The sequence below is a fragment of the Gymnoscopelus microlampas genome (assembly GCF_963454915.1).
Source record: "Gymnoscopelus microlampas genome assembly, chromosome: 22".
NCBI lineage: Eukaryota > Metazoa > Chordata > Actinopteri > Myctophiformes > Myctophidae > Gymnoscopelus > Gymnoscopelus microlampas.
In genome coordinates this window covers 42,250,270-42,275,307 of record NC_139959.1, presented here as the reverse complement: position 1 = coordinate 42,275,307, position 25,038 = coordinate 42,250,270, and the positions used below count along the sequence as shown (strand labels likewise).

The 25,038-nt window shown below is 39.9% G+C and overlaps 3 protein-coding genes across 3 annotated transcripts in view; 1 reads left to right on the top strand and 2 right to left on the bottom strand.

The window, feature by feature from the left end:
• Positions 1-918: 918 nt before the first annotated feature.
• On the bottom strand, positions 919-11,428 carry LOC311038656 (ADP-ribosyl cyclase/cyclic ADP-ribose hydrolase 1-like; the record flags this gene model as incomplete). The annotated part of the gene is made up of 9 exons (XM_084048226.1): positions 919-1,132; positions 1,300-1,408; positions 1,803-1,886; positions 2,745-2,834; positions 4,241-4,314; positions 6,757-6,839; positions 8,797-8,932; positions 10,703-10,829; positions 11,151-11,428. 8 exons carry the CDS (start codon positions 11,426-11,428, stop codon positions 1,351-1,353), a joined length of 930 nt encoding a protein of 309 aa, XP_083904352.1. The 3' UTR covers positions 919-1,132; positions 1,300-1,350.
• LOC311039057 (ubiquitin-conjugating enzyme E2 L3-like) overlaps positions 11,297-25,038 on the top strand; it is a gene marked incomplete at its 3' end in the record, with an annotated part of 14,477 nt that continues 735 nt past the window's right edge. Inside the window, exons 1-4 of the mRNA XM_084048699.1 lie at positions 11,297-11,397; positions 21,963-22,115; positions 23,363-23,458; positions 24,409-24,604. Of these exons, the coding sequence (XP_083904825.1) occupies positions 22,089-22,115; positions 23,363-23,458; positions 24,409-24,604 (319 nt within the window). The 5' untranslated portion in view covers positions 11,297-11,397; positions 21,963-22,088. The remainder of the gene's footprint in view (positions 11,398-21,962; positions 22,116-23,362; positions 23,459-24,408; positions 24,605-25,038) is intronic.
• Positions 18,304-25,038, bottom strand: part of LOC311038655 (ADP-ribosyl cyclase/cyclic ADP-ribose hydrolase 1-like) — a gene marked incomplete at both ends in the record, with an annotated part of 19,916 nt that continues 13,181 nt past the window's right edge. The window contains one exon of the mRNA XM_084048225.1: positions 18,304-18,403. Within this exon, the coding sequence (XP_083904351.1) occupies positions 18,304-18,403 (100 nt within the window). The remainder of the gene's footprint in view (positions 18,404-25,038) is intronic.

The window sequence follows — 25,038 nt, the reverse complement described above, 5'->3', positions numbered from 1 at the left end:
GGCACTCGGTGCCGCGCTATGAGCTTGTATATATGTTATTTTTATATAGCCAAAGAAATCTTAAAATGACACAGATGCGTTCCCGCCGGTCTCAAAGGGTTAAGTTGCTTGATTCAGTATTTAGATTTTTGACATGCGTCCTTCTCATAGTGACTCCATTTTAACCACGTTAGATTCATTGAAATCACCAACGCTTGGTTCTGGTGACTGATATTGTCCTTCTAATACGTGAGGGGGCCGTGTTTTTTCAATTATACTACTTTTTTTATCATTTATTTGGAAAATGAAATAAATGAAAAAAAATATATATATATTTTTTTTAAAGTAGCGAAAGGGCCTACTCTGTGTGGAGTTTGCATGTTCTCCCCGTGTCTCTCAGGGTAGTTAATACCCTCACAAAAACATGTAGTAATCCTGGTCACTATACCGCCTCCCCTATGACAGCCGGGGCGCCTGATGGAGGGGAAGGGAACTGGTTGGAATAACGTGTTCCTTCCACGCGCTACGTCCAACCAGGGAAACTCCCCCCTGTCAGGTGACAAGAAGGTCAGTTGGCTCTCATGCATTGAAGGAGGCATGAGCTCGGCCCTGGCCTCCCTAGGCTGGTGAGGGGAGTGTAGCGCCCAGGATCACTTAGAAAATTGGCACCGGGTGAAAAATAAGGGTTACAAAATCGCGGGATAAAAATTATAAGTAAAAAAAAATATATATATATATATATATATATATATATATATATATATATATATATATATATATATATATATATATATATATATATATAAAAAAAGCATATATATATATATATATATATATATATATTATTGAAAAAACACGTCTCCCTTACGTATTAGAAGGACAATATCAGTCACCAGAACAAAGGACGGGTGTTTCCTATGAATCTAACATGGTTACAATGGAGTTTGAAGCTGTATAGGAAGGGGGCGTGTCTAATAAAATGAATATCAAATATCTAAATACTGAATCAAGCAACTTCAAAAATGGTCTGGGGTGTTCACAAAAGCCAGAGTAGATGTTAAAATGACTCCACACATTTTTTGAAGGTGAAAAATCCCTTAAACACAAATGCTTTCCATTACATCTGTGTGTGTCTGACAGTACAGTACCATATCTATAAACCACATCCTGTACCAACAGGATACAAAATATCCATATCCTGTCTACCAAACAGGATACAAAAAAAACACATCCTGTCTACCAAACAGGATACAAAGAAACCACATCCTGTCTACCAACAGGATATACAAAGAATCCATATCCTGTCTATCAACAGGATACAAATAAACCACATCCTGTCTACCAACAGGATACAAAAGATCCACATCCTGTCTACCAACAGGCCCCGCAGGGTGTCTCTGGGTCTTTGGCACACGCAGTGATGTTGGCCCTGAAGGGAGACAGAAGGACAAGAGAGTCAACCTACTGTGTGTTGAACACACAGACTACAAGACGAGTGGGCACTAAGGAGGAGTGGGCACCTCAATGTAAAATGTGCTGTTTTTCCCAAAATGTAAAATAAAAAAGAAGAATATTCAAAAAATGGTCATAAGTAATGTAAAGTATACATGATGTGAACATGCACGGTACATCGTTCAGACTTAAAGTTACCCTTCAACTTCTTGCTCATGCCCAAAATGATTGGATTTACAGGTAGAAATATTAGGCCTTAATTGTTAAAAGCGCGCGCACACACACACACACACACACACACACACACACACACACACACACACACACACACACACACACACACACACACACACACACGCACATGTACTTACTCAGCCACCTCCTTACACTTGTATTTAAGTCCTGGGTCCAGCTCTTTCTGCAGGTCCCGTAAGGATGGGTTGTTACAATCTGTCCTGAAAAAGATCAATACAGACGATATAAAGCATTAAATGTTTGTTTATTTATTTTTATTATCATGAACATAAGCCATCATCTTCAGTTTCAAAGTGCTTTATTTATAAAGCACACACAAAAATAAATACAATTATACAAGCTTAAGTAAATTCTCACTAAAAAAACCTTTGTTTCAGAGGACATAGACACTAATAATAACAAATATAATATAAATAGTGAATAAATATAAATTCCACTTAAATCATAGTCATATTCTTGTCATCTGGACCAAGTGTAGCATATAGTTACTAACGACAACTTGAACAAAATATCTAGAAGCCAGAGAGGGTCGCTTAAAAAAATATATGGCTTTGATGCTATAGATTAGATACTGGAAAAAAAAAAAAAAAAAAAATAGCAACAACACATAAGTGTACATGATTTTCAGTGGTGGAAAAAGTACTCAATATCTTTACCTAAGTAAAAGTTCCAATACTGCAATATAGAAATACTTTGTTACAAGTAAAAGTCCAGAATGAAAAATAGCAGATCTACAAGCTCATAACGCATCGCGATGCGACGCGTTATGAGCTTGTAGATCTGCTATTTTCAAATAGCCTAGGTATAAAATATGGCTAAAGTGGTCTTTCATGACATAACTTATATCTGAAAAGTAACTAATAACTAAAGTTTTCAAATAATTGTAGTGGAGTATAAGTATAATATTTGCCTCCGAGATGTAGTGGAGTAGAAGTAAAAGTATTGGAAATTGGAAATACTCAAATAAAGTACAAATACCTCAAAATTGTAAACGTACTTAGTTACTTTACACCACTGATAATTTATGTGAAATGTGCAGTATGAGGACCAGATCTTACACAATAAGAGACTCCTCGGTGACCAACACGATATTCAGACTCTTGACTCTGGTGGCGTTGAACCTCTGGACTTCAATGCTGCCAAAGATACTGTGAAGAAAACAATGTCATCATTATCTATACAATAATCATGTTTCTCACTACATCAGAGGCACATATTGTACTTTTACTCCACTACAATTATTTGAACACTTTAGTTACTAGTTACTTTGTAGATTTTGATTATTATTACAAAACACATACACATTAAATGGCATTTCGGCCATTTCAAAATAGCAGATCTACAAATGCGACGCATTGTGAGCTTGTAGATCTGCTATTTTCAAAAGATTTGTATACATTTTGAAAACTTGTGAAATGGGACATTCCGCATGATGAGTACTTTCTACTTTTCGTATTTTAAGTACATTTTGATACCAATACTTTTGTACTTTTACCAGAGTAAATTTTGAATTCCAGACTTCTACTTTCAGAGTATCAGAGTATTTCTACATTGCAGTATTGAAACTTTTACTTAAGTAAAAAAATGTATTACTTTTTTCACTACTGAGGTAAACACTACACAGTCCCATAGTCTGTTAGTTCTGTATTGTATACTGCAGTACTGCCTGCTTGCCAGTAGGGGGTGTGTGAATAGAATACATTGTGGTTGGGCTGGGATGAGCTTACAGGTTCTTCAAGTTTTATAATGACCTTATTTTCCCCCCGAATGAACTGTTTTAAATTCCTCCGTAATTGGTGTAAGATCACTGTCAGACGACTGTCAACAAGCCTTGGTATTTTACGCTTAAGGACTCTGTAGGTGTCTGGTGTCTATTATCTAGGGGGTTGAAGTTGAAAGGTCAAAATTCAATCCTAGTTCATGAGGTCTTTGATTTGGAATACATCTCATGTCATAAAACCATCTCTTGTGTAAACATATTTTTAAAAAAAAGAAAAAAAAAAAAAATATATATATATATATATATGTTTTAAATATATATATATTATCATGCTTAGTGTAGGCTATGTGACATCCAAAGTGATGTGTGCATTAAAAATGAAAATTCTGCTCAAATGCCGCAGTTAAACATGTAGTGAAGAAGGTAATTATCAGCGTGTTTGGTATTGAACATTGGAACATATGAATACATTTAAAAAAATGTTTGCCTTTTGGGCTTCGTAATAAAACATTCCACAGGGCAGATATGACAAATAACTTAAATATACAAAGAAATTGAATTATTTAGTCATTTTATACATGTAAAAAAAGCAGAAATAGCTGATCAGCTGAGCTGATCTGAGCTTACAACCCGTCATGACAGGTTGTAAGCTTGTAGATCTGCTATTTCTGCTTTTTTTTAATATTTGAGAATGTGTGAACATTTTTCAACATGGAGACGATTATGACGATTATCTCAAATAATTGCGATTACCGGTAGATGATTATGTAATAGTTGTGACAGGCCTACTGATTACTGGACTGCTGTTCACAGTGGACGTTCAGCTCAACTCACCTGTTAGCATCGAATGGTGTGGCTATAGACCCGTTGAGCATCGATGTGACATCGCCACAGGCAGCTTCTGCAAACTGTTAGAGAGCACACAGTGTTGGAAGAAAGTACTCGCATGTTCTAGTAAAAGTATCAATAATGCAATGTAGAAATAGTCTGTTACAAGTGAAAGTCTGGAATTCAAATTTTACTTGAGAAAAAGTACAAAGTTATTGGTATCATTAAAGTACCAAAAGTAGAAAGTACTCATTATACACTGGAATGTTTTCAAATGTATAAAAATCGTTTGAAAATAGCAGATCTACGAGCTCACAATGCGTCGCATTGTGACACAATGTGGGATCTGTTATTTTCAAATGGCCGAAATGTGTATGGGCTAGAAGTGGTTAATGTGTGTTTTGTAATAATATCAAAACTACAAAGTAACTAAAGTTTTCAAATAATTGTAGTGGAGTAAAAGTATAATATCTGCCTCTGAGATGTAGTGGATTAAAAGTACTGAAAATTGGAAATACTCCAGTAAAGTAAAAAAAAATACCTCAAAATTGTACTTAAGTACAGTACTTGAGTAAGTACTGATGTTCGGAGAGGACTCACACACAGGATAACTGGATAAATACGTAGCAGAAATATCTGAACAGCAACCAGTTGTAACCAGTATGTACACAAATCTCTGATGAAACCGAATTGTGTTTGTTTTGATAAGATACTCTATATGTAGTCATGAGCCTCATTGTTTGATCTCACCAGCAAACAACATTGTGTATGTTCACAACTTTGACTTTGAGAATAAATTCAGATATTATATTCCAAATGTTATGTAGTTATCATGCTGTGTGTGTGTGTGTGTGTGTGTGTGTGTGTGTGTGTGTGTGTGTGTGTGTGTGTGTGTGTGTGTGTGTGTGTGTGTGTGTGTGTGTGTGTGTGTGTGTGTGTGTGTGTGTGTAAACCTCATATGTCCTACTCATATGTCCTACTTTTCAGGTTTCAAATTCAAAAATAGCAGATCTACAAGCTCCTCAAAAACGGATCAGCAAGAACTGACTAGGCCTTCTTTGTGTGCTCCCCACCATGTACATTTGAGAGAAAGGTAATTTAGGTCATTTTACCCCTGCAATTGTTTTAACCCATTAAGACCAGGAACGCATCTGTGTCATTAACTTTTTTTTTTGGGTTATTCCGTGCCGCGCTATGAGCTTGTAGATCTGCTATTTTTTTGAAAAATCATGAAAGTCTGTGCAAATCTTTTAATATATACCGGTATATATTTTTAAAGCTAACATTTGTAACTCAAATCTTTGCTTCTGGGGGATTCTACTAATGTCAACAAAAAGAATGATGTCTCAAACTTTTTTCATGTCAAGGACCCCCCAAAATGCGGACCCCCATCTCAATATATATTGTTCCAAGGCACAGATTTGAGTTACAAATGTTCGCTTTAAAACAATATATATATATTTATAAAGAAAATCTTTCACGATTTAGGGAAAAAAAGCTATATAAAAAAAAGCTCATAGCTTGTAGATCTGCTATTTGAAATGACACCGATTCTTTCCCGGTCTAACTGGGTAAAGGTATTTGTTTGTCTTCTGCTGCTGCACAACATTCCTAAATAGCATAAATGTGAGGCATCCTGAGTGAGTGGGACTGTGGCTCACTCAGGAAGGAGAGAGCTGAGCAATGTGTCCCCATGGAGAGGAGAGGACAAACCCCCATTGATAAACAGCCCAGGCTCAGAGATCCTCTCCTTCCCACTGCCTATCAGAAATCCATGCAATCCATCGTGGTGAATCTGGCTTTGTCGGGCGTCAAGTGATGATTTCGTCGACTAAAACTACGACGGAAAATGTTGGTCGACTACCTTTTTTCACTGACGAAAACTACATAAAAACTAAGCTATGATGACTAAAACTAAGACTAAATATATTGACCATTTCAGCAACAAATACAAACTAGACAAAAATGTTAGGGAGGGACTTAGAGTGGAGAAGAGATCCAGTTGAACTTTGCGCTTTTGTTTGTTTGCGCTCGGGTGTTGCGCTCTGAAAATAGCCGATCTACAAGCTCACAACGCGTCGATCGGCTATTTTCAGCACGCAACCAAGTTTAAAATCAGCCATTACGACGCCATCAAGGCACCGCCAACATACATTTTAGTCAACTAAATGTTTGAAAATGTCACAATTTAACAGTTAAATAAAAAAAAGTATGTTAACCACATCAACCCTGGCATCCATTATTTTGGGCAATTTTTCAAATGTTACCTTTTTTTTCCCTTTGCTGTTTTTCAAAAACATGTGAGCTTGTAGATTGACTATTTTAGCTTTGTTGTACGCCAAAGTATATATAGGCCATAAGTGGTTAATAAAATGTCGCCTGTTTTTTTAGGTCCTTCAGCATGCTGTTACACAGGGCACATTACTTGGTTGTTTTTATTCAAAAGACGTATTATCATTGGCCTGGTCCCAGGATGGCTCTGTAGGGAGAATACTGATGTCTAGGTGTTGTTGGGTACTTACTCCAGCAGAGGCCCGGTTCCAGAAAGAACGGACGGGGTTGTTATAACACTCAGTCCATCCTGGGCACCCACTGGTTAATGTGTCTAGGAGAACAAAGATATAAACACACACACACACACACTTGTCTTGCATACATGTTTTTCATAATTACATAATAAAATATCTCCATAACAACACCTCATATAGCTACAGCAGTAGTAGTAGCAGTAAAGAATACAGAATCATGCTCAGTCACTAACATGTGATTTGGAGCAAAGACATTTTTATTTCACAACTAGAAAAAGTGCGGCTCCTCAGAGCGCAGGTCTCCGCCAGCCAGGCCGGGTTGCCTACCCAGGGCTCGCAAAATGTTTAACCCTCTGAGACCGGTGAACACATCTGTGTATCATTTTTTTTATTTTGTTGGTTCTTAAAAAAATAGCATATATACAAGCTCATAGCGCTATGAGCTTGTAGATTTGCTATTTTTGAAGAATCTTGTTTTTTTTGCAAATCTTTGAATAATATGTATTATGTTTTAAAGCGAACATTTTTAACTCCGATCTGTGCTTCTGGGGTTCCCTGGAACAACATATTTTGAGATGGGGGTCCGTGGCCAAATACATATCATTTTGGGGGTTCTTGACATGGAAAAGTTGGAGCACCACTGATATAGCAACATACGTTCTTTTCAAAAAACTGTTTGTAGAATAAATATTCAAAGATTTGCACACATTTTCTTTTTTTTTCAAAACAATAGCAGATCTACAAGCTCATAGTGAGGCACTCGTTCCCGGTTTGAATGGGTTGATGGTGGTCATAGCCAATAGGTATGGAATCTGAAAAATCTTGATCACATGACTCCAGCGAAGATGTGTACCTATTTGGGTGAGTTTTTGGAAGTCCTACTCCTAATTTGTAGGAGTAATAGAAAAAAGTGTGTTGAAGAAAACGCAAAATGACACAAATGGGGATAGTATATGGGGGAGTTGCATCATGATCCAAGGAATTCTTTGCGGGGGTAATTTTGATTGTGCGACATATGGTTCAAGAGTCATAGGCCAAAACGTGAAGTGGTCTGTTATAGCGCCACCATGAGGCCGATTTGAAACATTTAGGGAGGAGGTTCTGCCTTGGCCTACTGAGGATGTGCGTGCAAACTTTAATTTGTGGCATTTTGTGCGAAACGAAAACCCCTCTCGCCAACTGTAGCCGTTCAGAAATAAAATCTGAAACATCTTTATCACATGCATCTTATGTGCTTTGAATACAGAGATAATGTGTACCGATTTGTGTGAGTTTTGGACAAAATCTGTAGGAGCAGACAGTAGCAAGTAGTGTGTTTTGAAGAAAAAAAGGCAGAAAATCTTGCAGGCAGAAATGTGGAAAGGAACCAGTTCAGGTGGTTCAGGCATCCAGTCAGAATGACCTCCTGGTATTTACTCTCAAGAACATTTGAAAATATAATGATTATTGAAATGTACTGCTGTATTATATCACCAATTGATCTCATAATTTGTCATATACTGTAGCTCCCTCTCCCGTTAATAACCCTGTTCTGACCCAAATCTCTTCTATGTTGTATCGCTGTTGTCTATCTGTCCAGTCCCATTAAAACAGGGAACGCAGTGTGTCATTTTAGATTTATTTGGTTATTCAAACATAGCTGATATACAAGCTCATAGAGCGGCACCGAGTGCCGCGCTATGAGCTTGTAGATCTGCTATTTTTGAGAAATCGTGAACATTTGATTTTTAAATCCTTTTTTTTCCAGCAATTTATTTTTTACTCAAATCTTTGCTTCTGGGAATTCTACAAATGTCTTCCAGATCCTAGCATACAAAAAAAAAGAAAACTTATGTTGCTATAATATCAGTGGTTCTCATGTCATTTTTTCATGTCAAGGACCCCCCAAAATTATATGTATTTGTCCACGGACCCCCCCCCCCCTCGGTGCCGCGCTACGAGCTTGTAGATCTGCTATTTTGGAATAGCACAAAGAAATCTAAAAATGCACACAGATGCGTTCTTAATGAATTTAAAAAGGCGTACAGTACTTACCACTGCTGCCCTCCTCTCCGCACCAGGTCAGCCCGTCCAGCACGGAGCCCAGCAGAGAGTCCTCCAGAGTCACATAGCAGTCTTTATTCCCCGTGAATTCATGGACAACGTCCTTGGTTTTGCTCCAGAACATCATCTAAAGACAGAAAAGAAAACAAAAGGTCAGGTCAAGTAGGTTATTGTGGCCACCTGGTGGCGCTATTATATCATAGGCCAATGTGTAAAGGGTTCCATTTCTTCTTAGGCCTTTCATATCGGACACTGCATTTATGATTTGAGGCATTTTGTTCCAAAAATGTGTGTTTTGCTATATTAGACCTGCTGGTGGCGCTATAACAAAACATACATTAACCACTTCAGCCCTGTATACATTTCGGCCATTTGAAAATAGCCGATTTACAAGCTCACAGCTTGTAGATCGGCTATTTTCAAAGGATTTTAATACATTTTGAACTTGTGAAACGGGACATTGTGCACAAATGAGTACTTTTACTTTTTGGTACATTTTCAAACCAATACTTTTTGTACTTTTACTCAAGTACATTCTGAATACCTTACTTTTACTTATAGCAGAGTATTTCTACAACTGCAGCATTGATACTTTTACTTAAAGGAGCATTTCACCCCTGGAAGAAACTGCAATCACTCAATGGTAATAGTATTTGTAGTAGATAACAGTAGCACAATTTAAAATTTGCACCCTATGGCCAGAAAAATAATGAAATCTGTGTGTTTGACTAGGTTTTGACTGGACTGCTGCATTACTACAATGACCATAATGCTTTGGTTTACTGCCCCTCCTTGTGGCAGGGGAGATTCTATGTGGGTGTGATCTCCAACGACAACATTCAAACAGCATGGCAGTGTTGCCATGTCTGCTTATTATAAGCGGCTTCTTTCTAAAATGTAGTTGATATTTGGGCTTGTTTCCAAATGTTTTGATTGTTGTTTAAACCAGTGGTTCTCAAACGTGTTCATGTATTTTTCCACAGTCCCCCATCTGAAATTATAATTTGTGCCAGGGAGCCCCTAACAGATATTTGTCAAAAATATTCCACATTTTGCACTTTTTCCCCCTCAAGATTTTTTTGTAAATAGCAGATCTACAAGCTCACAATGGGTAGCGAAGCGTTGTGAGCTTGTAGATCGGCAATTTTCAAATATATAATATCCCATGTACATGTCTAGGTAAAGTTGGCCTAGTTATCCTCTTTTGGGTTTGTTTTCTTAGACCTGGTTGCTTATTTCTCTCACAATATCTGGCAACACTGACTGAAGAACGTGAACCTAGCACATGTTCATCTAGTTACATATATGTCCAAGGATTCGTTAGTGATGTCATATCACTGTCAAATCCTTGCTATCTTCATGCAGTTCTACTTCCGTGTCGCATAGTAGTGACATCACTGTCGAATCCTTGGTATTTTTATCCTAGCCTTTGGCGACGGTTTGTTTACCAGCGCTGCCTCTCCACGCTGTCTTTTTTTTTTTCACGCTTGCGCTTATGAAACACTACACAGGATTATTATTTCATGTCAACATTCAAGTACAACTATCAGAAGATAACTCAGGTAAAGTAAAGTCTCACTCTGCAACGGGGGGCGCAGCTAATGGGAGTGACTGTGTGGGGACACCCCATTGGGGCGGTCTTTGGAGCTGGTCTGTGTGAGACGCGTCGAGACAACATGTAGTGCGGAAAAGGAATGACATAACATCTCGTGACGTAAATAACGTCACGAGAAGTTAGAAGATTACTAGATATCTCAAAACACAGATCATACACAAAAATAATAATAATTGAGTCCTAAACTTCATTACCATTGGGTCATTTTCTTCCAGGGGTGAAATGTCCCTTTAAGTAAAAAATATCCGAGTACTTCTTCCACCACTAGTTGATGATACTCACTCTGTTGCAAGCGGGTTCAAAGGGCGTCACTGTGATAAGAGGGTCATAGGCCTCCATGGGGACGTTGCATGGATCTTTGCCCACATAGGCGCTCTCAAACGCACTCCAGACCTGTTCACACTCAATTCTGAAGGAAAAAGAAAGAAAGAATGATATACAGCAGTGGTTTTCAGCTTGTAGATCTGTGTGTGTGTGTGTGTGTGTGTGTGTGTGTGTGTGTGTGTGTGTGTGTGTGTGTGTGTGTGTGTGTGTGTGTGTGTGTGTGTGGTCAAGTAAACAACTAGGTAAAAGTATGAAATTCACAAACATGCATCAGGAAATAAACTTTAGTATGTGTGTATGTTATCAGTGAAACCCCCCCCCCCCCCCCCCCCAAAACAATAACAAATAAAATGTAATCTCCTTAAAAATGAGAACATAAATAAATAATGAATAGAAATGTTTTTACCTTTTGGGTTTCTGTTTGGCTGTAAACGCTTCGCACCTGGAGGTGAACTCCTCCCTGAAGGTGCTGGTGGGACATCCCAGGGTCAGTCCCAGGACCAGGAGCACCCCGACCCCCAGCACCACACACACACCCCCGATCAGCCAGCACCGGCGGCGGGGGGTCCCGGTCCAGGTCCCCGTCCTGCTCCTCCGTCCCTGCTGCTCCTTCTTCCCTCCCGGGATCTCTGCGTACTCCTCATGATCCATGGGTAACAGCGTGTATTCTCTGTCAACGATCATGCGACAATTAAAGGGTCTCTCTTTTAAAAAAAAAAGGCTGTTACCTTGTATCTTTGTTGTAACGATCAGTGATCAGACCCTCTGCCGCGGGTTGTGTTGATGTTTATAGCCGTTTGGCAACAGTGTAGCAGCTTCACTCACTCTCTGTCTATTTGTGGAACAAGTGGCTGAGAGGGGGGGGGCTGGACGAGGCAGTCCGTCACCGAGCAACACTCACACTCACCCGATGTGAGACTCAGCACAGCTACCGGACTGCTAGTCTTCTGGGTCAAAGACTAACTTACTCTCTACTACTCCTCTAATAAATCTTCTCCTGGTATGTCACTCACCAATTAATGATTAGCTCAGTCCAGAGCGTTAGAAGGTGTTCTCCTAACGCTGTGTTACTTAACTTACTTTTCTAACCTTAGATCAAGCCTCTCGTATGTAGATGCATTTGATCGTTTTTTACATTTTTCATTTCTACGACAGTCTTAGCTACCATCCCCCCAGAGTGCCCTGGAGTGTCACCAGTAAAGCCCGTATTTCCTCCAAACATGTACAACTGTAAATTATAAGGTGATTACCCGCTTGCCCTAAATGTTAAATAGGTGACCGGTGTATTTGTGTAACGTATTAGTCTATATCTTTCAATAAATATGTGTTTTAATCCCGTCTCTGGCCGAACGCCATTTCCCCCCTCGTTCACTTCCCGTTTACATTGAGTGTAATTACGGCTTTCACCGCATGCGCCCTGTCACTACCGCCCATTGCGAACTTCCAAAAGAATCGGCCACGCCGCCACAGACGGGATTAAATCACAATTCTTTATTGAACAAGACGGACTAACACATTGCACAAACACTCCGGACACCTAGTTAACATTTGTAACATTTGTGTGTGTGTGTGTGTGTGTGTGTGTGTGTGTGTGTGTGTGTGTGTGTGTGTGTGTGTGTGTGTGTGTGTGTGTGTGTGTGTGTGTGTGTGTGTGTGTGTGTGTGTGTGTGTGTGTGTGTGTGTGTGTGTGTATTGTGTGTGTATTGTGTGTGTGCGGGTTGTGTTTGTTTACAGCTCTGTCTATTTGTGGAACAAGTGGGGGCTGGACGAGGCAGTCCGGTGAGACTACAAATTTGAGGCATGTTTTACTTTACTGGAGTATTTCCAATGTTTCAGTACTTTTACTTCTACTCCACTACATCTCAGAGGCAAATCAAATATTGTCCTTTTTACTCCACTACAATTATTTGAAAACTTTAGTTAATAGTTAGGCTACTTTGTAGATTTTGATTATTATTACAAAACCACTTCAGACCTATACTTTGGCAATTTAAAAATCCTTTGAAAATAACAGATCTAAAGATTGTAGATCTGTTATTTTCAAAGGATTTTTATACATGTTATACATTTGAAAATGTGTGAAATGGGACCTTCTTTCACTTTCACATCATTTTGATGGCAATACTTTTGTACTTTTATTCAAGTAAATTTTGAATATCGAACTGGTAGGTTACTTTTTCTACAAAAGGGTATTGATACTTTTACTTAAGTAAAAGTACAAAATGTGAGTACTTCTTCCACCACTGGTCACCTGTCGTTGACCAATGGTTAGCCGACACCCTGGGTAAACAACAAACTTTGCTTTGCTTTTAGCCCCCTGGACCAGAGCATTAGTGAGTTATCTCTAACGTAGCCCTAAAACATGACACGGCGCTACTTGTTCCTGGTTTTTGAAATGTCTTCAGTCCATGTACAACCCGTACATCTACATTAACGTTCACATTTCCAATATAAAGTGGTGACCCCACGGCCATGGATGTTACAAGTTAAAATGCCAGGATCTAAGTACCCGTGTCTTCCGCATTGTTCAATAGAAAAGCATTTTAATCCAATCGGTGGCCATTTTCTCAATATGTTTTGAACTACGCGACCCTATCGGTTGGGAGGTGTACTGCACGCTGATACATTATAACTCTATGAAGAAATGGCCGCCGATCGGATTAAAATAATTTTAATTGAACAATACGGAAAATACAGGTACTTAGACCCACCCGTTTCAACTTTTAACATTCATGGCCGTACGGTCAGCACTTTATATTTGAAATTTGAAAGTTAATGTGGATGTACGCGTTGTAAATGTAGACATTTCAAAAACCAGGAACAAGTTGCGCCATGATGTGACTGTCATGTTTCAGAGTTACTCTGCTCGTAGACCGAACATTATATAGCCTACTGCCGTGCGGTTTCCGTCTTTAGTAAAAAAAATAAAAAATAATATGTATATATATATTTATATGTATATATTTCGCTACTCACCGAAACAAAGGCTGTTTTGTATGGTTGTAAGTCTATTATCCAGGGTGGTAAGCTTCTCAGGACCCTACCTTCTCTGTACAATACACTTTATGGAAAGAAAAATGTGTGTCCGCCAGCCAGGTGGAAATTATTGTATTTACTCACCTGCGCCCTTTACTGATCTGTTCAATGGCAATTTATATTGAGCAGATCTGTAGAGGGCGCAGGTGAGTACATACAATAATTTCCACCTGGCTGGCGGACACATTTTATTTTCTTCCCCAAAAAAGTGTATTATACAGAGAAGGTGGGGCCCTGAGAGGCTTCCCACCTCCGAGAATAGACTTTCAACAACACAAAACAGTCTTTGTTTGGGTGAGTAACGAAATAGTTTTGTTTATTTTTCTAAAGACGGAGACCTCGCAGGGTAGATTAGAGGATTGGCTACTTTGGACAAAATAGCCAATTTTACATCGAGGTGCCCACTCTGTCCTGTTACCGATTAAATGACTTGTACAAGTTGTTTATATCCTACTATATGTACAGGTTAAGTTACTGATTATGTGTGAGCAGTGGTGTAAATAAGTACATTTACTCAAGTACTGTACTTAAGTACAATTTTGAGGTACTTTTACTGTACTGGAGTATTTCCTATGTTTAATACTTGTACTTCTATTCCACTACATCTCAGAGACAAATATTGTACTTTTATTCCACTACAATTATTTGAAAACTTTAGTTACTTTGCAGATATAAATTATAAATGATAAAACATACATTAACCACTTTATCCCTGTTTTATATATAGGCTATTTGAAAATAGCAGATCTACAAGCTCACAACGCGTCGCGATGCTACGCGTTGTGAGCTTGTAGACTTGCTATTTTCGTACATTTTAGTACTTTTTACTTTTGGTACTTTAAGTATATTTTGATGCCAACACTTTTGTACTTTTACTCAAGTAACATTTTTAACATGGACCTTTTACTTGTAACGGAGTATTTCTACATTGCAGTATTGATACTTTTACTTAAGTGCTTTGTCCACGACTGTGTGTGAGTGATCTGGGACTAGTTGGCAGAGTCCAAGTGCAGAGCTGTGCATTCACAAGCTCCTGTTTGGCTGCCAGTTGCAGTTAAAGTCATGATGGAGTTGCCAAACCCTCCATCGCATCTCCTTTAAGCGTCAGTAACAGGAGAGACTTGCAGGAGGCAGAAGACAGCTGCCATGTGCCATATAGATTAATCTGGACTCTCCAGTATAGGCTGGGGGTGCATAGAGGGACAGGATGCAGATGGACTACCTATACGTATCAGCCATGTTTTATAAGCCCCCAAAAAAAGTTAAATCCATAGTTCACTGTTCACCCCCAAAATCACTTTTTTCCCCATCGATTAGTCGATTAATGGAGACTTGAATTCATGGATATTTTTTTTGCTTTCGTCGCATTCCTAAGCCAATAATTTGATGACCGGCAGCGGTTCCGGTATAGGAGACACAAAGACTCTTCTTTGTGTCTCCTACCGGAACCGCTGCCTACCGGTCCGCTGGTCATCAGTCTTAGGAATGAGACAAAAAATAAAAGAAATCCATGAATTCAAGTCTCCATGGATGGGGTGACTGATCATAGAAAAAAAAGATGTTTGGGTGAACTACCCCTTTAATCGTGATTGTTTTCTCTTTCTTTTTACAAACGAGCTGGGTTTCAGATGGACGCTGACAGTAAACTGGACTGACTCAGGGCCCACAGACAGAGGACAGAGCATGTTTGTTGTTTTATCAAAGAAGACAAGCAAACACCTGCATGCAGGCATGTGTACACATAGACATCAATGGGTCAAAGTGACACCGACACGTTCCAGGTCTTAATGGGTTAAGACCCAACTTCTTTAAACAGCCTATTTATCTGTGTAAAGTTCCACATGTAATGGACTCAATAATGGGAATAATTCATGAATGGAATGTATAAAGAATAAAGAAGATTATTCACAGGTAGGCTTACTTGCACGGTACCACTGTATCCCCATAAGCTTTTCATACTCTCTCTGCTATAAGAGACTTGTCATACATGAAGGAGGAGACTATATTGTCGTGGCAGAAATCAACCCTTTAAGCCACGCAACGCATCTATGTGTCATTTTAAGATGTCTTTGGGCCTATTCAAAAATAGCAGATCTACGAGCTCATAGCACTTGTAGATCTGCTATTTAAGTATATATGTATTAAGTAATCTTAAATTATCGTTAATTACGGGTACCTTATGAGCAAGTGTTACCCTGTTTTGTTTACATTTTCTTTGAAAATGTTTGAAAATTGTGTCAATACAAAATATATATGTTCGCCTATAACGACATGCCCAGATAATAATAATAATAATAGTAATAGTAATAGTAATACGTTTTATAACGCACTTTACATTTTTGGAAATCAAAGTGCTACAGTGTTTAAATCATAAGGCACACAAATTACAAAATCAGGGCAAAAGAGACAAGAAGACCCTTTCTTGGGGGAAAAGGCGATTAAAAACGTAATTAAAACACCTACTGTAAGACATTTGACATTTGATAAAAAGTTTGTTAAAAAGGTGTGTTTTGAGTCCATTTGTAAAAGCATAAGAAATGATAGATAGATAGATAGATAAATAAGATAGATTAGATGGTAGGTAGGTATGTAGGTAGGTAGATAAGAAAGATAGATAGATAGATAGATAGATAGATAGATAGATAGATAGATAGATAGATAGATAGATATATAGTCTACCACTGTTGCAAAAATAAATGTTTTATTTTGTTCCAGCATAACCACATTGTATCTCATAATTAATTACATTACAAACTTATACCATAGCAAGTGGGCCGTAACCTAAAGTGTTACCGCCTCGATAACATCATAATAATCATCATTTATGACTGTTTGATTTATTGCTTCATTACTTAACTATGAATCATTCTTGGAAACACACACACAACTTCATGAGCAGTGGTGGAAAAAGTACTTCCATGTTTTACTTAAGTACAAGTATCAATACTGCAAAGTAGAAATACTCTGTTACAAGTACAACGTCCGGAATTCAAAATTTACTTGAGTAAAAGTACAAAAGTATCGAAATGTACTTAAAGTACCAAAAGTAAAAGTTGGCCTACTCTCATTATGCATAATGTCCCATTTCACAAGTTCATTTGTATATGTGTATTGTATATTGTATTGTATATACATATCATGTATATACAAATCTTTTGAAAATAAAAAATGTTTTTATTTATTTTCCGCTCTGAGTCGTCTGTATCTCGGGCGCGCACCAGCTTCCGCAGGGCAAGCGGCAAGCTTCCGCGTGCGTCACAGAAGGTGACGCACGTTCGGTAGGCCAATCAGAGGCAGGTGGGGGCGGGTCTTTTCGTTACCCAGCCCTTAACCCTACAGTATAAGAGGCAGCCGTACAGCAACTATAGTGAGTTAGACGCGCGGTGATTGGCCAGTAGTCAACGCGCTGTGATAGGCCAGTGGTCACTTTGAGTGACAGCTTGCCTTCTGTAAAATGTACCAGTAGATTATCGACACAGTATCATGGTGCTAGTAAAGGCTGGGGTGTGTTGTTACTGTTGTTTTACGGTCGCTTCGCACGCACATGTGGGCCTGGGGGAGCGGGGGGATTCGGCGCCTATATGGTCGGACCCATGTATTGCTACACAGAGGGGAATTATCCTCTTGAATCCTCTTGAATGCTGCCTTCGTGTACGGCAGGGGTCTTCAACGTTTTCAGGCCAAGGACCCCCTAGCTGAGAAAGAGATGAAAGCAGGGACCCCCTACTCTATATTATATAAAATTGTGTTTCAGATTACAGATTTGACTCAGTCTGCTCTTTTTTCCCACACCTATAGCCTTTTTGCCAAAAATAGCCGATCTACAAGCTCTCAACGCCTCTAGCTCTGCTATTTTCGGCTAATGTTCCCCTCAGAAAAGGAATTCTAGGGTTCAAGTGGTTAGTGTAAAAAACTAAATCCTATCACACAAAGATTTGGCGGACCCCCTGTAGTAGCTCTGAGGACCCCCTAGGGGTCCCGGACCCCCTGTTTTGAAGACCCCTGGTGTACGGCATGAAAAGGGGGTATTTATGTGTCTGGTAATATCATTGTCCGCTCATCGTATGTCCATGGCAAAAATAGGATTTTGACAAAAATGTGCCAACATGGCGATGACCCCTGGCATTGTTGTGTATGTACTGTATGAATTGGGGGCGGCAGTGGCTCAGGGGTAGAGTGGCCGGTAGAGCGATAGGATGGCAACCTCGAGATTCCCGGTTCGAGCCCGGGCTCCCCCAGAAGAGTTAGTGTGGAAGTGTCCTTGAGCAAGACACTGAACCCCTAATTGCTCCCGATGAGCAGGTTGGTGCCTTGCATGGTTTCCTCCTCCATCGGTGTATGAATGTGTGTGTGATTTTGTGAATGTAACGCACAATCTATGTAAAGCGCTTTGGATAAAAGCGCTATATATAAATGCACCATTTACCAATTGTTCCGCGGCAAGTTGGGCGAGTAGTCCGCTGCCGCGGGGCGAATGTTCACCGCTCCAAAAAAAATGGGGACGAGTGTGTCTTTGGGGCCATTCAGCTAAGTGGAGGTCTTCCTCTATGCAGGAGGCTGTTTGAACACGTCTGACAGGACGACTGTCTGGGGTTCTGCATGCATTGAAGGATCATCAGAGACCTGTGGGCAAAGATTATCACCGGTTATTAGCAATATAGTTACTAGTAATTTAGTGTTATAACATTACAAGAATAGTACGTGGTTCCAAGTCATCTTCTATGAAGAGCCGGTGAGGCTCGACACGTCACATCACGTCTAGTCTGGGAGGGTTAGCGTCGGAGCTTGGACAGCAGGGGCGCGGCCACTGCGTTGTGATTCAAATCAACAGCCAATGAAGAAAAGGGGGCGGGATCCACATGCAGTGGGTGATGCATCTAAATAGGATCGACGGGAAGCAATTTCCCCTTGAGAAATTTCGGCCGCCATTGTTGTGTACTGCTGTTTGCCTCTCGTCGGACTTTTTAGACGAGTTGCACAGCTCTCAGACCGGTAAGAGGCGTGTCCGCTCAGATTCAGAGCGTGACGTACATCCCGCCCACAAATACCAGGGCTGTGGCCCAGAAGTTCCTCGCCAGAGCTGGCGAAAACTTCTGGGAACTCAGATTACATCACGTCCAAATGGTGTAAAGGAACTGTTCATAGCAACAGTCATAGCCATAGCAACCTCGCAACAGAAACAGAGAGAAGTCCGTAGATTGTAGCGAAATAAACTTTGTGTGCTACAAATAAAATATGTCCATGTCTTGCTGGAAATGTGAACAATATGCATGTAAGTGCCAAGATGTTTAAAGGACAACTTTGTTTTTTCACAACCAAGGTTTATATTTTAGCTTGTAATTAAAGTAAATAAAAGATGAGTGTTACATTTCTTTTTCATTTACTGATTTCTATAGTTTTAGCAATTTCCGCGATATTTTTTACAGTGGGTGGGGGCATTCTGTCCGGTGGCTAAATATATTTTCTTTTACACAATAGCCCGGCGTTTTCTTTATTATTATTTACAGTAGCTCTTCTAGCCCCCAATAACTCACACCTGGCCATCAAAGACCACAGGACCTTTTTTATTGTGTAAAAAAATACATATTTAGCCACCCGACAGAATGCCCCCGCCCACTGTAAAAAAAAGATCGCAAAAATTGCTAAAACTATATAAAGCAGTAAATTAAAAAACAATAACACTCATCTTTTATTTACTTTAATTACAAGCTAGAATATAAACCTTGGTTGTAAACAAAAACAAAGTTGTCCTTTAAGTGCTGAAACGTTCTTAAAAGTATAATATAATAAAAGCATCGATGTCCGCCATCTTTGGGCAGGTCACGTGACAACACATACCTTAAAGGAGTAGTTCACCCAAAAAATTACTTATTTTCTATCAATTACACACCCCATGAAGCCTTAATTTCATGGATTTATTTTTTGTTTTTGTGGCATTCCTAAAACAATAATTAGATGACCGTGTGTATTTCCGGTAGGAGACACAAATAATCTACTTTGTGTCTCCTACCGGATACATTAGCCGGTAGGAGACTGGAATCAAATTATTAGCTTAGGAATGCGATAAAAACAAAAAAAAATCCATGGATTCAAGGCTTCATAGGGTGTGCAATTGATAGAAAATAAGTCATTTTTTGGGTGAACTGCTCCTTTAACATTGCATCACCCATAAGAGTGGTTGATAACGGCCTACCAGAGTCTCCTGGGAGGCCAGTATAGGGGCCTAATGGACCATACTTATTACTTATGGACTGATAACCCTGATAACGGGCCCATTCAATGGACTGAGAACGTGTGTACCGGGTGCACCTATCGACTTGTGTGACTGCAGGGATCACTGTTTCCGGCTAATCCACGCTTAAGTGAAGTCTTAAGATTTGTGTTTTTGTTTTTCACTTACAGGCAGGTTTTATTTTTATTTATTGAATACTTCATTGACAGCATATATTTTTTTAAAAGGCGCGGTGGCACAGATTTATAGGAATGAAACGGAATGCTAAAAGGATGACCCTGGTAAGCCCAGGGCTCGTTTCCCAGGAACGTGCACAGATAGACTCTAGGTGGTGCTAGAGCACCTGCCCTTTGCCCTCTTGACCAGAAGTGCCCTTTTGAAAAAAAAACAGCAGGAGTCTTCAACAGGGGGTCCGGGACCCCTAGGGGGTCCTCAGAGTTACTGCAGGGGGTCCGCCAAATCTTTGTGTGATATGTTTTCTCTTTTTTACCATAACCACTCGAAACCTAGCATCCCTTTTCTGAGGAGAACTTTAGCCAAAAATAGCAGATCTACAAGCTCACAACAGATCGGCTATTTTTGGCAAAGAGGTATACTGCCCTGCCAAGCCAAAGAGCAGTAACTACGTTTTTGGACACACCGACTTATTTGGGTATCCCAAAGGTCAAGTTAGCCTTTGTGATGTTGGGGGATAAACAATTACCTCAAGAACAGATACAATTAGTGTACAATTAGTGTAATATCACTTATATACCAATATCTCATTTGGCTGACCAGTTGAATCACTTTTAAACCCATTTTTCAGTGATTTTTGTTTTCGTAGTTACTGCACTCTGCCTTTGCAGGGCAGTATAGGTGTAGAGGGAAAAAAGAGCAGACCAAGTAAACAAAAAAAAGTATAATTTACTTGAGCACCTGCCCCTCAAAATGTCTGTGCACGCCACTGCAAAAGAGTAAAGGAATCACTTGGACCCTATAGTTTCAGCCCTGTAGCTCAAGTGTACACATGGAACCAAATGGGTGGGACGATATATCGATATCGCGATACTTTCTCCCGCGATAAATAATCAATATTAACACATCGGGTGCCGAACACGGTCTGAACCGTGTGTTTACATAGTAGCGCTTCCGCCGCTTTGGTGCCGAACACGGTCTGAACCGTGAGTTTAATCTTTTTTTTTGTTGTTGTTTTTCTCAACAGAGCAGCTCTGGGAGCACCCATTGTAATCCTGCGAAGGAAGTGCCAGATCGCTCACCGGAAACAAACTTTTTTTCCCCATCCGCTTCCTGTCTATTTCCTACTTTGAAACGCCTATATCTCCGAATCTGTTTCCTGTGGGGAAAACCGGTCATGCGCGATGCGTGATCCCCCCCCCCCCCCCCCCCCCCCCCGTTGTAACTCGCCAGGGAAATGTTATGGTTCCAGGCTGTAGCCAGACTCATGGCACAACATGAATCGATGCTTTTTTTTGCGTGGATTTGCTTGTAACGCACGCGGAAACTTTAAACAGCAAAGCGCAGTCAATGGGGAGAATGCTGGCACCCACGGTAAGTTGTTATGAAAAAATGCTGGCACCCGATGTGTTAATTTAAAAAAAAAATGGATATAAAAAAATTATATTTGTGATACGTTGTTTTTCCAACTCTGTATTTGTATAATGATGATTTTTAACTGTTTGGTGCTATTGTATGTGTTTATGAATTGAATACAAGGACCATCGCGATATATCGTTGGTGAAATTTCTTGCAATATATATTGAATATCGTGATATCGCAATATATTGAATATCGTGATATATATTGTTATCGTGGGCCTAATATCGCCACAGATATCGTATCGTGAGGTACCCATATCGTCCCACCCGTACAAATGGACCCAAAGTACCGTACCGTAAAGGGGTTCCATGTGTAACACTGTCAAAGTCAAAACCTTTTCTTTTGTGAAAACAGCTCCATCTGGTGGTCTCAAGAATCTCACAGGGTCACTGATTTTGGTGTGACAGCCAGAAAGCAGCAGAGAAGGGGGCATCTAAGCCGCTGTGCTGTGAATCCTGGGAAGCACACAGTAGTTTCAAGATGGCCGCAAGCAGAAGGCTGCACAAGGTAAAATCTCTTGATGTTCTTTTTTCCCCCGTCACATCCCTGTGAACGTTGAATGACGGACAGGGACGTCCCGGGGGGGCTAGCCTGCTAGCTAGTGTGCTAACCTCCTATCCATCTCCAGCTAGCTACTGTAGCATGCTAACCTCCTCTATCAGTCTCCAGCTAGCATGCTAACCTGCTGCTGACTGTGTGTTGGTGAGGTGGTGCTAGAATGGATCAGACGTGGTCATTCTGGTGATGGGTGGTTATGTAATTATATTGTGTGAATTAAAAGAAAATTTAACTAAAGTTTTATTACCTTTTCTATGATGTTATGATATCTTAGGATGAATGGTACAGTAGAAAAAAATCATAACTCCACCCCAAAAAAAAAACAACAGAAGTCTCGCTAGACGAGATTGAAATCTCGAGATTTCAATCTCGTCTAGCGAGACTTCTGTTTTTTTTTTTTTTTTGGCGGGGACAGTGTTCTGTCACTATCAACGTCAGATCTAAAAAAAAAAAAAAAAAAGCTATTCAAATATGTGATCTAACCTAAGGCCTATCTGCGCACCTTTTAAGCTGTGGCGGCTCAGGGGTGGAGTTATGAAATGTTTCTACTGTACCATTCATCCTAAGATATCATAACATCATAGAAAAGGTAGGAAAACTTTAGTCCAAAATTTTCCTTTAAGCCACACAGACTGGCTTAATTCATAATAATTTAATGATTTGTTTGTAATGTGGTTGTCAGCGATGTTTGTGTTGCTCTGGTTTCACTTTAGCTTGGGTTACATGTCACCTTTCCGTCATGTCGCCTTTCAGACGGTTACTAACCCTATACCTAACCCTAACCGCACGCGGAAGCCACGTAGTCGGAGTGGCGGAGATGTCGGAATGGAAGGCGGACCCCCTTTAGCTTGATGTCAAGTCAAACATCCACATGCAATTTAAGGGACCGATTAGCTGTTAGCAGCTGGCAAACACAGTAAAAGCCTAAGTGTTAATTTAACTCCTGTTTGTACAAATTGGAACCAAATTAAACAAGAATAACACTTAAGGATTTTATCAGATCACTTCGATCCGTTTTAAGTTGACTTGTGTATTTTTTCACGAATTATATCGTCAGCTTATCATCATCATCAATGACGTTATGCAAAAGCGAAAGTAAAGCCTAAATAATAATCCATTGTACAACTGGTGTGAGGTGTCCCTGGCCAAAGATCTACACAATTTACATTGTACTAGTTTTCCTCTCGCTCTCTTAGGAACTCGAAGAACTTCGCACGTCTCCAATGAAAAACTTCAGGAACATTCAAGTCGATGAATCAAACATATTAACATGGCAAGGGCTCATTGTTCCTGTAAGTCACTTTTGAATTGTCTTGGTAGATAAAGTGCATTTGCACACCTTCGACTTACAAGGACAGGACAGTGTAGGAGAGCACAGCCAAACGTAGATAAGATTGAAGTTGTCTCACACCATAAGAAGGTTTCCTGTTCCAGTTCAGTGTCCCATAGTTTGGTTTGATTGTCCCAGTCATAGATATAGAAACCTAGATCCCTCATTGGCCTCTGCAGTTCATTGGAGTGACCTGTATCGTGGCCGCCATTTTGGAGAAGGTAAGCTTCCTGACTACTGGCCAATCACAGCGCGTCTTTTCCGGGACTTGTCAGAATCTAGTTGTATAAAAACATCCCATTATGTTTTTACAGAACTAGATTCTGCCAAGTCCTGGAAAAGACGCGCTGTGATCACTGCTTCATCATCGTGTCCCGTGACACTCCCGCCTAGTGGTGTAAAGTAACTGAGTACATTGACTCAAGTAGGCCTACTGTACTTAAGTACAATGTTGAGGTACTTTTACTTTACTAGAGTATTTCCAATTGTCTCTACTTTTACTTCTACTCCACTACATCTCAGAGGCACATATTGTACTTTTACTCCACTACAATTATTTTAAAACTTTAGTTACTAGTTATTTTGCAGCTATAACTGATTACGTTATAAAACAAGCATTAATTGAAAATAGCCGATCTACAAGCTCACAACGCCTCCCATAGCGACGCGTTGTGAGCTTGTAGATCTGCTATTTTCAAACATTTTTGTACTTTTACTTTTGGTACTTTAAGACGTTTTGATACCAATACTTTTGTACTTACACTCAAGTAAATGTTTAATTCCGGACTTTTACTTGTAACAGAGTTTCTACATTGCAGTATTGATACTTTTACTTAAGTAAAACATTTGAGTACTTTTTCCACCACTGCTCCCGCCATAGTTTGACCATTGTGTGCACCTCCTCTTCTCCAGGATAACCCCCCTTATGACGAAGGGGCCTTCAGGATTTTAATCGATTTCCCCTCCGACTACCCCTTCAAGCCTCCTACGATCACGTTCAAGACACAGATCTACCACCCCAGAATCACTGAGAAAGGACTGGTTTGTGTTTGTGGACCTGATTCCATCTTGACGAAGAAATGGGACCCACGCATCAGAATGATCCAAGGTGTGTTAACCGATAAAAATAGAAATAAAACAGCCGATCTACAAGCTCACAAGGCATTGTGAGCTTCTGAAATTATATTGCAATATCGATTTTCAAAATGGGTATAGCAATCGATTGGTCAGTGCAATTAATTGATTATTGGATATCATTTAAATATTGTGCATCCCTAACCATCATAATGCATAGAAAATGATGAACCATTTCTATAGCAGTCCATTTTCTAGGGTCAGAAAGAGTTTATTGAGCGAAAGAGCCCTTTGGATATTATGTCCAAAGCACTCGCCTCGCACGGAGCATTTATTGATGCCCGCAACGTTCGAAGTTCGAACCTATTTGTCCGTGTGCCCCTTGAAAAATCACATGCCCTACCAGTGGCCGCGTTGCCCCCTGCCCGCACCGCCCACGCCGATTTCACCGTTTCACAGATTTGTGAA